The sequence below is a fragment of the Bombyx mandarina genome, chromosome 24 (genome assembly GCF_030267445.1).
Source record: "Bombyx mandarina strain Sakado chromosome 24, ASM3026744v2".
NCBI classification, from domain to species: Eukaryota; Metazoa; Arthropoda; class Insecta; order Lepidoptera; family Bombycidae; genus Bombyx; species Bombyx mandarina.
Window position 1 is genome coordinate 3,067,073 of NC_143230.1, and position 17,994 is coordinate 3,085,066.

A 17,994-nucleotide genomic window follows, 5' to 3' on the forward strand; every position below is an offset into this window, starting at 1 on the left:
TCCATTAGGGCACGACCACTTTAGTGTTCAGATACTATAATATCTTCGTGGTAGTAACAGACAAGATGGTTGTGGTGCGAGCTTTCAATAAGCTCTACCACAAATAAAGACGATTTTCGATCATAGTACGCGAGTAAAAGCCATAGATACATCAATTACTAATCGCACTATATAAAAATATACTCTATTACACAGAGAAGAAACATTTAATTCCTTTGAATGCTCAACACAGTCCGTGCTACCTTCTAAATCGGTTACATGATAAGTCGTGCATTAACCAGATCCTTAACAGTAGTAAAACATTTCTAGAGCCTTTAAAGTTGATTTAATGCAACTTTTAAGGACGAATTATTAATAATTGTCGACGATACACGCTAAATAAGGCGAGGTCCGTGAATAATGGCGGCTCACGTGCAGTCTGTGTGTGGTAAAGTTTTATTTGAGGGGCTTTTTAGTTTATTTACCTGCTTTGTATGTTGAATTTACGCGGCGCGGTGATTTCGATCGCCTCTTTGGCAGAGCGGTAAAGCGATTCTGTTTTTTTTTTTTTTTCTTAGATGTGTGGACGAGCTCACAGCCCACCTGGTGTTAAGTGGTTACTGGAGCCCATAGACATCGGCAACGTAAATGCCGCCACCCACCTGGAGATGGGGTTTCTAAGGTCTCAGTATAGTTATAAAGGCTGTCCTATCCTTCAAACCGAAACGCATTACTGCTTCTCGGCAGAAATTGTTCACGATTGACTTCCACGGTGAAGGAATAACATCGTGTAATAAAAATCAAACCCGCGTAGTTACTGGTGGTAGGACCTCTTGTGAGTCCGCACGCGTAGGTACCACCACTCTGCCTATTTTTGCCGTGATCGTAATCAATTAACATTGGGCGGTGAGCAGTCGTGAAGCTGATATGAGTACTCCCAAAACTATTTTTTTTGGAACGAAGTTCCTTATGGGACGATGCAGAGGGGTATCCTAACCGGGAAAAAACGTCCGTAACGTAATTTTTTTATTAGTAATGCACACAGTGACACAGTGTACGACTTCACTTTTTAATAACGTACAAAAAATAACATATTTTTTATCATTCATTGACCACGATCTCAGAGCGTTCGTTTGCGCAATATACTAACTCTTATGCAAACAACCGTGAATGAAGTGTACCACAATAAGTTCGCACGTTACCGAATGACCGTGGGTTCTTTGCGAAACCTCCAGTTTTCTTTTCTTTATACTTCGAATAGAACTTAAAATTCATATTTTTATAATAAGAAACTTCGTTCCTATCCGGAGTCCCATGACACCACACATATTTTTTTTAATTCTGAATCTTTTACCACGAGAACACAACTAAATCCCACTGCATTGTACTCATAAAAACACATTAAACTCGTGGTAGTTAAATTTACGCAAAGGGTACAAGAATAGACATAATAAACAATAAAGGAGCCTCCACAGCGGGAGGTCGCACCAATAACGCGTTCCCTTCGTCTAATGCTTGGGTTTATCTCGACAAGAAAAAAAAAAACGATATAACCTCAAAGAACAATGAATGCATTTTTGTGGATCCGTTTGCTCATGTAGGTGTTGATTTATGACATCATTTAAGATTTCGAAAAAAAAAACAAAATGTATTGTGTAACCTTAGAGTAGGAACTCGAAAGAACGAAGTCTTCTTTGTCAAATAATTTAAAAAAAGGGTGTTATTATTATGTCAATTTATGTGACACTTTGACAGTTTACTTTTTGATAAATTGGCTCTGTGGAGAAAATAAAGATGTTATAACGTTTACCATATTTTTCAAACAACTCTGTTTGACTATAACAAAAGAATTATATAAGATCGATTGCTCGCAAAATATTCTGGATCGCGGATTTCGAAATTAGAGCGAAAATTATTTATTCTTTCAAATTCAAATTTTGAATTTATGTTGTAAATTCTAACAATTCGATTTATACAAACCTTATTCGTGGAAGGAACAGAATTCATAATCGATTTTAATTTAGAACGAGCGATTCAAATGCTCGTTATTCAAAATTCGAACGTCAATTTTAATAATGGCTGATTTGCTCAAACTTCGTGCCATTTATTTATGGGTCCCATGTTTGTATGTATCAGTATAGTATTTTATTATTTTTTATTATTGCTTAGATGGGTGGACGAGCTCACAGCCCACCTGGTGTTAAGTGGTTACTGGAGCCCTTAGATATTTACAACGGCTGCCCCACCCTTCAAACCGAAGCACATTACTGCTTCACGGCAGAAATAGGCAGGGTGGTGGTACTTACCCGCGCGGACTGACAAGAGGTCCTACCACCAGTAATAAAAAAAAATAAAGTAAAAAAATATGCTTACAATTTTATTTTATTTCGCTTCTTGTAGCGACCTTGGTCTACACATGACAATAGGCGTATTGAAATTTTGAAAAAATAAGTAAATTCATTTGAACAAATTTTAATATATATTTTTTTTCTAACTCATCATGTTAGATGTTTCCTTCGATTTTCGTCGGATACGTCATAAAAACTACTATTACGGTTTAATCCCGCGTTTTTTTTTAACCCATTTTATGACTTCTGACGTTTCAAATACTTGACAGTTTTCTTTGTGGTCACATCGAATTAAACTTCATCCTAGCTGCACTGCATGACTTTTGCAACGGCCAATGACGATTCGAGATGTCCATTGTCCGCATTTATCCTGCAGCAACTGCAACTTTGACTGGCGGCCAAGTAAATTTTGAGAAGTTGCTCCACAGTGCTGACGAGTTTAGTGAGTAAGTAGCATTCACTTTATCGCGCTTTGGCTGTATCGACTTAGCGTCTTAGCCTTTGTTTGTTTGTATTAAACCTTTGACTGCCGTGTAGGGCACCGCTGCCCTACGCGGCGCACTGAAGTACTTATGTCGATCTCTGTTACTAAGGCGCTGGAATATCTAGTAGACTCTGGACAAGACGAATCCGAAGATACTAAGAATGAACCTATTTCTAAGAAACCGTTTTCACTGGTGGTAGGACCTTTTGTGAGTCCGCGCGGGTAGGTACCACCGCACCGCCTATTTCTGCCGTGCAGCAGTAATGCGTTTCGGTCTGAAGGGTAGGGCAGCCGTTGTAACTATACTGAGACCTTAGAACTTATATCTCAAGGTGGATGGTGCATTTACGTTGTAGATGTCTATGGGCTTCAATAACCACTTAACATCAGGTGGGCTGTGAGCTCGTGCACCCATGTAGGCAATTAAAAAAAAATTGGGTGTACGAAGAAGCAGGCAAACGTTCATTATGAATTATGTAGAAATTATTTTTGGTGTAAAAGCACAGATATCTTCCACCACCATCTAAGTAAGCACCATCTAAGTAATAAAAAAAATAAAAAAAGGCGCCGGAATATCTAGTAGACTCTGGGCAAGACGAATCCGAAGATACTGAGAATGAATCTATTTCCAAAAGACCTAAAAGACTAAAAAACATACATTAAAAACAAAAGAAGGCAAAGTCAGGCAATCCAGACGCTTTAAAAACAGAAATCTACATAATTACTTCAGCGCCTCAGGTAGGAAGCCAGTAACCTATAGGACAAAGGGTTAAAATATATATTGACACAAACCCTGACACGTTAGTTGTTACTATTGCTAACTTTAGGAGTATCATGATAAACCTTTTCAAAGCAGTTTTCCACAAAACAACCCAATTACAGACATGGTTTTGTATAGTAACCTACCCACCAATAAAATATAAAATGTCTTTTAGATAATCGGTTTTTTTTTTTGGTCAAGCCCGACATGTCGCGTTGTGAATACGAAGCCTTAACCGATAGGACGACCACGAATCGGATTGTTCCGATAATTAAAACGGGGCGAACGGAAATCGGACGGATGCGGATATTAAAATCCGGTTTTAATTAGTTACGGGTGACAGAATGCGATTGGCTCATCAGTCGGGCGCCTAAATTGTTTACTTGCTTGTGCGAGATAAACCCGCTGCTTGTTTGTTATTTGAATAGGAACGACGTGGCCTAAATGATAAGACGTCCGGTACATTCGTATCTATGCACCGGTGTTCGAATCCCGCAGGTGGGTACAAATTTTTTTAATGAAATACGTACTTAACAAATATTCACGATTGACGTCCACGGTGAAGGAATAACAGCATAGTGTAATAAAAATCAAACTCGCTAAATTATAATTTGCGTAATTTACTTGTGGAAGGACCTCTTGTGAGTCCGCACGGGTAGGTACCACCGCCCTGCCTATTTCTGCCGTGAAGCGTTTCGGTTTGAAGGGCAGCCGTTGTAACAATACTGAGACCTTAGAACTTATATCACAAGGTGGGTGGTGCATTTACGTTGTAGATGTCCATGGGCTCCAGTAATCACTTAAAGCCAGGTGGGCTGTGAAATAGTCCACCCACCTAAGCAATAAAAAAAAAGCGTGTTTTGAAAGTTTTTAGCGGCGCGGCACGATTTCTTTCTTATCATGGCGCGCTGCTAACTAAATATCCGACTCAGGCGACGGGGAAACGCTTGGCTGTCATAACTCAAAACTTGTCTGGTCGGATCTCACGAACCCACTCTCAGTTGCTTTTAGGCTCTTCAAGCATCGGTCACCGTGCTCGTCGAACTTGATTAGGACGATGAATTTGAGGTGCGAACTTAGCCTTTAGACACAATCCAAGGATTTTTTGTTGCATATGCTCAGTGGGCCGCGATTCCAATTCAGCGAAGCACTGCTCTTGCTAGAGCTAGTATTAGCAAATTCTTTTAGGTTGACCCCGTGAGCTCACCCACGTAGCGTAGTCCCATGGCGTAGTCCCATGCGCTGGTCCGATCAGATTAAGACGACTTTGGAATCCAGCATCAATGTCGCTATCCGCTGCGCGGAGGACAGGAGTGAATGGAGGAACATAGTCCCAACAAAAGTGCTCCGTAAAGGTCACGACCCTCAGCACTGAGGAATACGACACACGGAGGAGGGATAAGAAGATTATCAAAAAGCGTTCCTCATAAGCGATGTCATAACAAAAAAGCTCACCATTCGATCGCAGTGCTATAAACCGTATCTAATTGACTAATCTGAACAACAACAAAAATCACTACTGAGCTTTTGAAATGAAAAAAAAAAACAAAAACAAACTTCCGTGCGAGCTTGTCGCTTTTATAGAGACATATTACAGTTGCTAACATTTTTTTCAATTTCTTTACGCAACACGGAACCGTACTCGCGGTCTCCACGGAAATCTTTCTAGAATTTTCTACGCGTTATTTCTCTAAATATTTACTTTTGTACGTGTATATGCGATGCTCCGAGAGTAGCCGAGGTTAGCAAGAGATGACACAACTTCGTGAGGACGAAACTCGTAAATGTAATATAGGTGGTCAGCCATGAGGAGTATGACTCGAGGGAGGTCATTTGTCAAATTACAAAACAAGTTTGATTTTATTTTTTTACGAGCTGACCCGGCAGACTTCGTAGTGCCTCAATCGATAAATAAAATACTTTTGTATAAAATAAACTTAAAACAAAACAAAAGGAATCCGTCCGACGGGGGACACATCAAAGGAAAAAACAAAATTGTTATTTTTATTAAATTCCGAGCATTTTCATATTTATCTACCTTTTAAGCCTTCTCTGGACTTCCACAAATAATTCAAGAACAAAATTAGTCAAATCGGCCCAGCCGTTCTCGAGTTTTAGCGAGACTAACGGCTATAGTTACAACGGCTGCCCCGCCCTTCAAACCAAAACGCATTAATGCTTCGCGTCAGAAATAGGCAAGGCGGTGGTACCTACGCGTGCGGACTCACACGTGGTCCTAACACCAGTGGACAAGTCACTGATTAGCCATCTGTGGTATTATTTTACGTCTAAGTTGTTGTAGGTACTTATGTGATGAGAGCAACTTTTTTGCTATGAGGCTACTCCACTTACGCCCCGACTGACGCCCTGAGTAGGTGAGCTCGCGGACACAACCTGAAAGAGTTCTCTAACACTAGCCCTAGCAAGAGCAATGCTTTACTGAATCTAACACTGGATCGGAATCGCGACTCACTAAGAAGATTCGGCGAGGAAAGCAACCGAATGATCATTGTTCTATACTCTTCGTACATACTGTGTTACTTATAATATTTTGTATTCAAGTTTAACAATATTTGCTATGTGTATGTGCATTACTATAATTCTCATGTTGTATTTGTTATTTTAGCTGTTCTACACACACTCATCACTTTTAATTATTATTCTCATAATCCTCTCGCAAGTCTGCTGGAAGAGATTTCTTAAAGAAATAAGCAGTGCCTTTGCAAGTACATAATTTTCGTATTACTCTGTACTATGTCTTCTTTTTTGTGTGTACATTAAAAAAAAATTATAAGAAAAAAAAAACTCTATGGATTCGCCATCATGTATTTTTATTGTTTCTTTTCTACAATACACGCGGCGTACCTCACGTCTCAACATGGGCCAGGGCATATCTCTTCCGATAACCACATAATATCCGGTGGACGGTGAACTAATTATACTACCATAATTGTCATTAATTAAAATGGGAATGAGCTGGACATGTAGCACGCCTTCAGGATCAGAGATGGACAAAAAACTAACAATATGGACGGCCCCACTAGGAAAAAGAGAGGGGAAGACCATATGCTAGATGGGAAGGCGGTATAAAGAAAGTAGCAAATACAAACTGGGTTAAAATTGCGCAATCTGGAGAAGATTGGCTATCCTTGGAGGAGGCCTTTACCGGAGGAGGGGTTCTTGCAAGTGGGAAATAATACTTAGCTAGTGGTTCCCTGGTAGTTGAAATTCGGCTATAATTAATTGAAATTATAAGTTTGTACATCATTAAGATTCTATTGTCGAAAGACTAGTTAATAAACTTGTGTAATCACAGATTTCACCAAGACTAAACTTTAGACAAATATTAATAAAGACAAACAATATTCAATCTATTCTCAGTTTGATCACAGACTATAAGCAATAAGAAAAGTTTGACAATTAACAAATTGTATGCAAGCGTGTGTGTGTCAAATACATGGTAGTGTGTGTAATGTTTTTTTATTGCTTTTAATGTATTTTTTACGCATAATTTAAAAAAAAATTAGCATTCTGCACTCCTACTCTACATTCTCTACAAGTGTGGGAAATTTCTTACTCCTCCGTCCGCGCAATTTTCGTAAAAAGGGGTACAAAGCTTTTGCTTGACGTATCAATATATAGATATTATTCAACAAAAATATTATTTATTAGTTAATTAATAGCATAGATTACATTGCGTTAATTGTTTTTTTTTATGTCACTTGTACGAAATAAAAGGTTTTTTTTTTTTTTTACTTAATTTTTTTTTTAATTCTCATTAAACCCTAAGAAAAGCATATTTCGAATAGCAAGCTCTAAGCCACTTCAATTACGTTAAAATAGAAGAGACCGCGATAAAGTTGTATCTGTTGATTGAGGTTTTTCTGAGTCCGACCCCGAGTGGCCAATTATAAGTTTTTTTTAGGGATCCCTCCGACGAAAAACTTGTTCGTGAATAATTTTATACGAAGTTTCATAATAAGATTTCAACAATCTGTTAGCTGTTGCCATAGCTATTTAAAGTTTTATTAAATTTGCAATATTTTTTGAAACAGTAATAAGTAGTTCTATGAAATAAGGAAACTGTCCAAAAAAAAGATTGATGCCACGATGGTTTCATGCAACAGTGGACCAAAGTGAAAAACCTTTTTTTTATTGCCCTTATAGGCAAACGAGCAAACGGCCCACCTGATGGTGAGTGATTACCGTCGCCCATGGACTTCAGCAATGTCAGGGGCAGAACCAAGCCGTTGCCTACCGCAAACCTCACGAAAAACGCAGTGTCAAGAATGACTGAATTATGATTATTATTATTTAATTTGTAGATAAGTACCCATATTTTTGTTTAAATACGTAACGTCATTTATGGCTCATTAATTCTCTTGAAAGAATCTCATCTATACATATAAAATTGGAGTGTCTGTTTGTAATATGCGCTTTTTACTACATGCGTATGAAGATATTATATACGGTATATACACCAAAATAACATTTTTTACAATTTTTGTCTGTCTGTCTGTTTGTTCCGGCTAATCTCTGGAACGGCTGGACCGTTTTTTTAAGACAAGCTTCGCCCGCGGCGTCACTCGCTGTACGACAATATCCGCGGGTAGCATCGCGCAACTCAGCTATCAATAATAAAATTTAATGTTTCCGAAGCGAAGCGAGGGCCGGTCGCTAGTCATAAATATAATGAAACATCAAGAACCCTTCAATTGAACCAAAAAGAAAACGAACTCAGCTTTCGAATTTCAAAAAACTTTGTTGACAGAACTTCGTTACTTCAACAAGCTTTGTTGACAGATATTTTACTAGAAAAAAATAACACGGGAATAAATTACAACCCCTCTTGTTGTATTGGGAAACTCAGATATCGGCGAGCTATGGGCATCGATGCCTTAAACTCGGCATCACTTATTCAAAGGTATAACTTTTAACCTAGCAGTAGGCAGCGGCCTAGTTCCGCCCCGGTTGACCGTTACCATTCACCATTTGCATACTTGTCTGTCTAATGTCACAAAAAAAGACGTGTGGCACTCGGGGACTGCCGCGGTAAAGCTATTGCAAAGCATTTTTTATCAACTTATGCAATTACAATTAGATAATAATAATTATACAATAAAACAATAATAACAATAAGACCAGGCTATATTCATAAACATTAACAAAAGCAAAACATTAACTGTCCCCTTCACACTCATAAGCTAGACCGAGTGAGAGAGAGATAGGCAGACTTTCATGATGCTCATGCAGTGCGACGTCACGTCGCGCGCTTATTCACAAACACTACACCAGCGCAACGTGTGAATGTGTTGAACGCGAGCTACATAGTAGGCGTAGTGGGGGTGTCAGGTTATTTTCGTTACGGAATTTCTTGATTCAGTCGCCGCGCTCAAGGCCCGCGATAGAAGTTATGCAATAGCTTAAAAATAATCTAATCGATTTAAAAAAAAAAAAATACTATTATCTTCTACTAAGTTAGACGCAAATCTACAGCTTTCACGACAGCGTAGATTAACTAGGCTAAATTTCGGAGTCGCGACACGTCGTAACGAAAAAAACAGAATAGGCAACAAAGACCTGAATAAAGAACGCGTCGTAATGAGATATTATAATGCCTATTCAGGTTGCGACCTTCAATGAGGACAGGCGGGTATTCGGATATGAATTTTTCGATAAAATATACCGTACGTATGTAATTATAACGTCTACATTGACGTGAAGGTCGAGGCCAGAATGGGAATGTATATGACGGCGCCAGGAATGGCTGAGCGGCAGTTCCGTCATCACTATTATTCCGTTGAACCCAGTGTATTGCAATAATTGCAATAAAAGTCAATAAAACCGGCAGACCGACAGAGCGACCGAGCGACTTGACTGCCTGAGACAGACTGAGAGGACACTTTTTTTTTTTTTTTTTTATGATTGAATGACTACTGGTGGCCCGGAGGCCTTTCCAGTTTCACCAGGACAGGGGGGCGAGCAAAGGCTCAGCCAGGAGGGTTGGGATTTGCTAACAGCTACCCGAGCGCCTCCGAAGGAGACCTAACAACTCAAGAATAGCTGCTTCGCGAATGAATCTACTACCGGATCGGAATCGCGACCCGCTGAGAAGATCCGGCGAGAAACTCAGCGAGCTGATTCATGGGTTAGGTTGCACGGCGAACTCTTGGTCGAGTTCGATGAGTACGGTTACCGAGGTCCCTAAGCCTGCTCCTAGAGCTGAAGGCGTCTAGTGCAAAGGTTATTGGATCTGATGGATCCGTAAGGACGTGTCTAGGGCGTCGACGGTGACTGGCTCCTGCATGATCAGGATTCGGGGAGTAGTCAGCGGCGGCTACGATAAGGCGATTATCATGTTCACGCACCGCCGTTTTATACTGTGGCGTTACGGTGTCTACCCTACATTATTGTGATATTTATCAAAACAACATTTTATTATTTAGAATAATAATCATAACAATGTCTTAATATTACTAAAGTCGTTATCCATAAGTCAATAAACTAAACTATATATTTATTATGTTATTTATTGCCAATAGTGGCGTTTGCGCCCACATATACTTCTATAATCCTACTAATTATAAACACGAAAATTTATAAGAACGTATGGATTTATGTCTGGTTCTCTTTCAGGCAAAAACTACTGAATGGATTTTGATACAGCTTTCTGATAACATAGCTTACGCATCAGAATAACACATAGGCTACAATTTAAAAAGATATAGTGTGAATTACCCAAAATATAACGATAAGTGTCAAGTAAGACGGAAAAAATCTACTATCTGCGAGCTATTTCGGCGTGCGCCGCAAAAACCGTTGAAGTTACTAGTACATAATATAAATATAATGTATCATATAATAAACGTTGGAAATAATAATATGATAATAAAAAAACGCCTGACTACTCTCTCTGGATTACTGACTTGCTGAACCAGTAGTTAGTGCGTCTAACTCTTGCGCCGAGAGTCGTGGGTTCGATCCCCAGATCGGGCTAAAATTGTGGGAATGAGCAGTTGTGTTTGCTTTTTGTCTGGATGTTTATTATCTGTATATATACATATTTAAACGTTTACAAGTATGTTTGTAAATTTCTGGTACCCATAGCACAGGGAATCCTAAATTGGAGCCGGATACCCGTGCGGGATTTGTTCCCAAGTTGTTGTTTAAAGCAAGCTAAATGCTAAAAATTCTTCTAAGAAGTCTGCGGTGCGTTCGTCTTCATGGTAGAAGTAAACATTGGTACTGGCAATTAATAAAAGCATTAACAAAACCTGGGCTGCGATACAGCCATTTCTAAAAGCCGAGGATGTAGTCCGAAATTTTTTTAACCTCAAATCCCGCCCTGTATTTGACTTTTCGCGGAGTCATAGCAAAAAATGCGCGCTAATTTCCCTTTGAAAGTATTTGTGCCTGCAATAGCGCATGAATAAAATTTCCATTTTAGTAATAAATTTATATGCACGGTTTTTGTCAACTTTTTGAAGTTGCTTTTTTCAAGACTTTGATGCTTTTATTAGCTTTGTAAGCTGTGGAGCGTATGGTTCATTTGATGGTCAAAAGTCACCGTCACTCGTGGACTTAGGCAATGCCTGTGGCACTGCCGTTGCTAATCTCTGAAGGTTATTTGTTCAATAACGTGTAAAGTTAAGTCAAAGAGAGGTATATCCTACGAATAAAAAATACTTTAAAATGGAGAGCCTTAATTATTATAGTAAAAAAGAATTAAAATAGAAGTCATCGTGGCCCAAAGGATAAGGCGTCCTGTGTTCGAATCCCGCAGGCGGGTACAAATTTTTCTAATGAAATACGTACTTCACAAATGTTCACGATTGACTTCCACGGTGAAGGAATAAATAACATCGTGTAATAAAAATGAAACCCGCAAAATTATAATTTGCGTGATTACTGGTGATAGAACCTATTGTGAGTCCGCTCGGGTAGGTACAACCGCCCTGCCTATTTCTGCCGTGAAGCAGTAATGCGATTCGGTTTGAAGGGTGACGCAGCCGTTGTAGATGTCTATGGGCTCCAGTAACCACTTAAAACCAGGTAGGCTGTGAGCTGGTCCACCCATCTAAGTAATAAAAAATGTTTTTAAGAAAGCTTCGGTACCTTGGTTGTGTATGGTATCATTTGTTCTCAATTCATTGGCAGAGTTTTGTAACGATAAAAATTCGAAAAGAGTGTTGATTTAATTAATTAAATGTGCTCGTAATAGCTGTAATTAGGGAACGTGTCAAAGTTCGTGATGTCGATCTACCTCATAAAATATCCACTGCATCTCTTCGTGTAAAAGTGTCGTAAAAGATGACTAGCGATTCAACGGCAAACGGACGACAGCGTTCTCTGAGTGTTATATCAGTATTGCGATCGGTAAATGGTATTTGTTGGGGGGTAGCGCAGTCCGACAAGGTGGGTCGACCAAATCCGCACCACAATAGAGATCCCATTCCACGACGCCCTTCATGCGGCCAATGATCGAAGGCGCTGGCGGGACATTACAAGGAGCAAAATCCTGTCGACATATAATGGTCACGACCCACAGCAGTGAGGAAACGACGCGAGGAGGAGGGGGGTAGCGTGTTCCAAGGCTACACATTAGAGCACAACAACTGTGCAACAACCCTATTTCTGTCTCTTGGAAGGGTGGAATAGTTGATTTGCAACACAACCGACACTTCAACTTATGTTTTTACGCTGTAATATACGATTTTTGTTTACCCCGCAATAAAGTATATGGCCATATACACCAATCATAAATAGAAGGATTTCAATAACTACCGTATCCATAGACACAGCCCACTGAGTTTCTCGCCGGATCTTCTCAGTGGGTCGCGTTTTGGATCCGGTGGTAGATTCTGGGAAGCACTGCTCTTGCTAGGGCCAGTGTTAGCACCACTCCGGTTTGAAACCCGTGAGCTCACCTACACGTTTTGACGAAGCTGATATAGATTCTCAAAGCTATCAGCATAGGCAGGAAAAAAGTCACTTAAATAATGATCAGAAAGGAAACTACAATCAACGCGTCGTATAATATGCCGAAAATGAAGTTCAAAATCACGAAATCCTACACGAGAACGAAGTTTTTTTTGTTGTTTTGTGTTTTTAAACTAAACAACATGCCGTAAATCTTTTTTGTGGATAATTAAATCCGTGAAAATTCCTTGGCAAAATTTCGACAGACCGCCTTATAAGTTTCAATGTTTAGACAAGAATGCCGAGTGAAGTTTTCGGCCGTAAAAAAAAAGAAAAAAGCAAACGATTCACTGATGTTTCAATTAAGAACGGAATGAACAGTATGCTACCTGTAACAAGACGATAATCGGTAAGGGCCTACTGGGACCTATTCTTTATATGAATGTAAAGAAAAACCTTCATAGTCTAAAACTCTTTAGTTTTATAAAAAGGATTTTTCTTAAATGTCATTCAGTGAAGTTTGACATTAAGTAAAAAGAAAGTTCAGTTTGTTAATATAATAATTTTATTAAATTAAGGGCTTTAAATGTTGTTTTCTCATTATACACATAACAGAAAACGCAATTAAGTCTTTTATTGTTTATTTATTCTGGAGTACCCAATATCATTATAAAACAACATTTTTTGCAACACCATGAATAAAATGGAAAAATTAAGGTTTGATTTTGCTGTGAAATCAACGGAAGATGGAAAATCAAATGTTATATGCATAACTTCAATTGCTACACCTGATGGACAGATTTTTGGGATACCAACCGAATATCAAAATGCCAACTTTCATGAAGAAATTACAAAAACTTCAAATTATGCAAAGGTAAAAAAATCTTTAAACAAAAGACACCAAACCAGAAAAGTATGGATTACTTTGACAAATGATATGTCAAGAATTTATTTAGACGAGGATCAAAATTTACAATTTGATGATTTTTATTTGGAAGAAATTTCGGAGAGCAATGCTAAGTCTATTGACGATTCGAATCAGAACGTTGAAAAATTATTAGAAAAAATGCTTGAAGAAAAAATAAATAAAACGGAAACTCAAAATTTAAACAAAATTTCTAAGGAATTCATCATTGAAAATTTTTCTGGGAGAAATCCAAACGCTTCACAATGGATTAAAGATTTCAATAAGGAATGTGAGCGTTTTAAAATAATAGAAGACAAAAACAAAATAGAAATTTTAAAATTTTTTTTGGAGTACAGTAGTGTAGATTGGTATAATTGTATGTTAATGAAATTGAATATAGACTCAGAATGGAAAAAATGGGAAGAAAATTTTTGCAGGACATTTGCAAGCAAAGGCTGGTCACCCGTTAAATATGCTCTAGCTTTCAAATATCAAGTTGGATCTTTACTTGACTATGCTTTAAAAAAAGAAAAATTGTTGCTAGAAGTCAGGAAGTCGATTGATACTGGGACACTCATAGACCTGATAGCATTCGGATTACCTAATTATGTTGCTGACAAAATAGATAGGGAAAACATACAGGGAACAGAAGATCTTTATAACGAAATCGGAAGACTAGAACATCTTGTAGGGAAAAATAAATTTGATAATAAATTTGATATTAAATATTCCGATACTACATATTATTATAGAAAAAATAAAGAAATAAAACCTTGCTTAATATGTTTAAAGGAAAAAAAAAGGTAAACGTTACCATCCCGAAGAAAGCTGTTGGTTTAAGGAAAATAATAAAAAAACAGTTGTACGAAACATAAATAATTCTGAATTGGAAATCGAATTAAATGAGAAGAATCCAAAAAAACTAGAGGTGCCACCATTAATAAAAGTCAAGTTAACATTAAATGATACTTTAAAAGTATCTGGAATTTATGATTCTGGGTCAAATGTGTCTTTGATCAATGCAAAATTATTGAAAATACAACCCAAAGAAAATTCAGCTGATATAGAAAAAGTTAATTTGAAAACTATTAATGGTGAGAAGAAAACAAAAGGTATTGTAACATTAAAAATAAAAATCTATAATATTGAAGGTTTTATGGATGTATTTATAATAGATAACGTCAACTTTAATTATGATTTTTTAATTGGTTTGGATTGTATAAAAAAATTCAAACTAATACAAACGGAAGAACTAAAAATTAAACAATGCTACAATTCAGAAGAAAATCTGAAAGATAAAAAAAGCTATAATTATTCTCCTACAACTGTCGAAATTCCTAATGTACTAAGTAACAGAAATGAAGGAGGTTTTTCAGAACCTGAAGTATTAAAAAAAGAAATTAATTCTACATACAATGGTGAGATTAACTTTAATGAACACATAAACTCGGAAGGATTTGAAATAGTTGTAAGCCATCTTGATGCCTACCAGCAGTCGGAAATTAATAAATTAGTAGAAAAATACAAAGCAGTCTTCGCCAAAGATAAGTATGACGTAGGGACAGTAAAAGATTATGAAGCTCATATTGACTTAATGGTGGATAAGTATTGTTTCAAACGTCCCTACAGATGCACGGTTGAAGATAGAAAAGAAATAGAAACCCAAATATCAACACTATTAAAAAGGAATTTGATCGAGGAGTCTTACAGCCCATTTGCTGCTCCAGTAACTCTGGCATATAAAAAAGAAGATGGGAGAAAATCAAGGCTATGTATAGATTTCAGAGAATTGAACAAAATAATTGTACCCCAATTACAACCATTTCCATTGATAGAGGATTTGATGGTAAAAACTGTAAATTGTAAATATTTTTCAACCCTTGACATAAATTCAGCTTTTTGGTCAATTCCAATGAAAATTCAAGACAGATACAAAACTGCATTTGTTACACAAGAAGGCCATTTTCAATGGACGTGTCTTCCATTTGGAATAAAGACAGCGCCTGCCATTTTCCAAAGAATATTGAGTAACGTAATTAGGAAACATAAACTTTCGAGTTTTGTAGTGAATTTTATAGATGACATTTTAATTTTTTCGAAAACTTTTAAAGAGCATTTAATGCACCTATCAAGACTATTGGAAGCAATACTAACAGAAGGATTTAGACTGAAATTTTCGAAATGCAGTTTTGCAAATAATTCCGCCAAATATTTAGGTCATATAATAGAAAATAATTCAGTTAAACCTCTAAAAGATTACTTAACCGCTGTAAAAAAGTTCCCAGTTCCAGAAACAAGAAAAAATATACGTCAATTCTTAGGAAAAGTAAACTTTTACCACAAATTTGTACCTCATAGTGCAATTATACTAGACCCGTTACACAATCTGTTGCGAAAGGATGTGAAGTTTATCTGGTCTACAGAATGTCAGAAGTCATTTGATAAAATAAAAGAACTGCTATGTTCAGAACCAGTTTTAAAGATTTTCGATCCTGAATTACCGATAAATATTTACACGGATGCAAGTATCAAAGGAGTGGGAGCGGTGCTAAAACAAGAAGAAAAAAATGGTATAAGTAAACCTGTTTCTTATTTTTCAAAAAAACTAACAGAGGCCCAGAAGAAAAAGAAGGCAATATATCTAGAATGTCTGGCAATAAAAGAAGCTGTGAAATATTGGCAGCACTTGCTTATGGGAAGAGAATTTATAGTATATTCAGATCATAAACCATTAGAGAATATGAATGTTAGAGCCAGAACTGATGAAGAACTAGGGGATTTGATGTACTATTTATCTCAATATAATTTTGAAATAAAATATTATCCAGGAAAATCGAATCAGGAAGCTGATTGTTTGAGCAGAAATCCTGTTCTAGAGTCTTATGAAAACACAGATGATTTTTTAAGAGTGGTAAATTTAATAAGCCTAAATGACATAAAAAATGATCAGAACACAAATACAGATCTACGAAATGGAAAACATATCTTCGAAAATGGAATATATTACAAGTTAAACAGAAGAAGAAAAAAATCGTACTTACAGAAGAATTTAGTAAGAATTTCATAAAAGCTGTTCACAACAGCTACTGCCATACAGGGAGATCGCAATTAATAAAAAAAATTACGCCTTTTTACGAGGCCAAAAATATGATCGCAAACATTAAAAATATTTGTGAAAATTGTGAAATTTGTATAAGGAATAAGTCAAGAAAAAAGTCAAGATTTGGATTAATGTCACATTTGGGTCCAGCAACACGTCCATTCGAGATAGTATCTATTGACACAGTTGGAGGTTTTGGAGGGTCACGATCTACAAAAAAATATATGCATCTTTTAGTAGATCATTTTACAAGATATGCATTTATTTTAACATCTAAGAACCAAAGCTCTGGAGATTTTATAAAACTTATACAAAGTGTGACACAAAACTATAATATTGACATAGTATTAACAGACCAATATCCTGGCATAAATTCGAAAGAATTTAAAGATTTTCTGAAAAAGGAAAATATTACAATGGTTTTCACTGCTGTAGATGCACCATTTTCAAATGGGCTTAATGAAAGATTGAATCAAACTTTAGTTAATAAGATTCGATGTAAAATTAATGAAAATAATAAAAAAATAGCATGGACATCGATTGCACAGAAATGTGTGGAAAAATACAATGAAACTGAACACACGGTCACGCGGTTTGCCCCTAAATACCTTTTGGAAGGTAAAAATGTGGATGTTTTACCACTGGAACTAAAAGCAAATGGTACAATTGAAGATCTTGAGAGAGACAGAAAATTAGCTTTTGAGAATACAATTAAATCTCACAATTATAACAAAAAAGCATTTGATATTAATAGAAAAGAATGTGAACTGAAAGTTGGAGACCAAGTTTATGTAGAAAATGGAAATCGATTAAATAGGAAAAAAATGGATGAATTGAGAATTGGACCCTTCAAAATTCTAAAAAAGATTTCAAATTCAATATATTTAGTTGATATCGGACACAAAAAAATGGAATCGAACCTCTATCACATTACAAAATTATCTCCAGTATCAGTTCCTACATGAACAATTACACGTAATTGTTTCCCTAAGGGGGGGGAGATGTAAAGAAAAACCTTCATAGTCTAAAACTCTTTAGTTTTATAAAAAGGATTTTTCTTAAATGTCATTCAGTGAAGTTTGACATTAAGTAAAAAGAAAGTTCAGTTTGTTAATATAATAATTTTATTAAATTAAGGGCTTTAAATGTTGTTTTCTCATTATACACATAACAGAAAACGCAATTAAGTCTTTTATTGTTTATTTATTCTGGAGTACCCAATATCATTATATGAATATATCGTGACTTTTGCAAAGGTTGCTATGATATGGGAAGCTTGGTAAAATTGCTAAAAATATATTTATATAGTACACTCGCAAATGCTTCAGACCTATTAAGGCGTGATGTGGTCGCCAGGTGCGCATTAATGTAGGGACACCAGGACCCTGATATCAGCACCAGCCAGTAAACACCGTTTCTTTCGGTGAAGCTTACCTACCTCAAGAGTAAGGACGTAGACTTGACAAGTACCTCCACAATAATCTTGGTTTGGAACTG

The 17,994-nt window shown here is 36.8% G+C and overlaps 2 protein-coding genes across 3 annotated transcripts in view; one reads left to right on the plus strand and one right to left on the minus strand.

Annotated features, from left to right (window-relative positions):
- Positions 1 to 17,994, minus strand: part of LOC114248501 (nephrin) — a 424,177-nt gene that overhangs the window by 162,735 nt on the left and 243,448 nt on the right. The gene's annotated exons all lie outside the window — the stretch shown is intronic.
- Positions 12,925 to 17,680, plus strand: LOC149499934 (uncharacterized). Its single transcript, XM_089738013.1, has one exon. It carries the CDS (start codon positions 13,185 to 13,187, stop codon positions 14,202 to 14,204), a length of 1,020 nt encoding a protein of 339 aa, XP_089594139.1. The 5' UTR covers positions 12,925 to 13,184; the 3' UTR covers positions 14,205 to 17,680.

Coding starts and splice junctions, on each gene's coding strand:
- LOC149499934 (XM_089738013.1), top strand. CDS start 13,185: ATGAATAAAATGGAAAAATTAAGGTTTGATTTTGCTGTGAAATCAACG.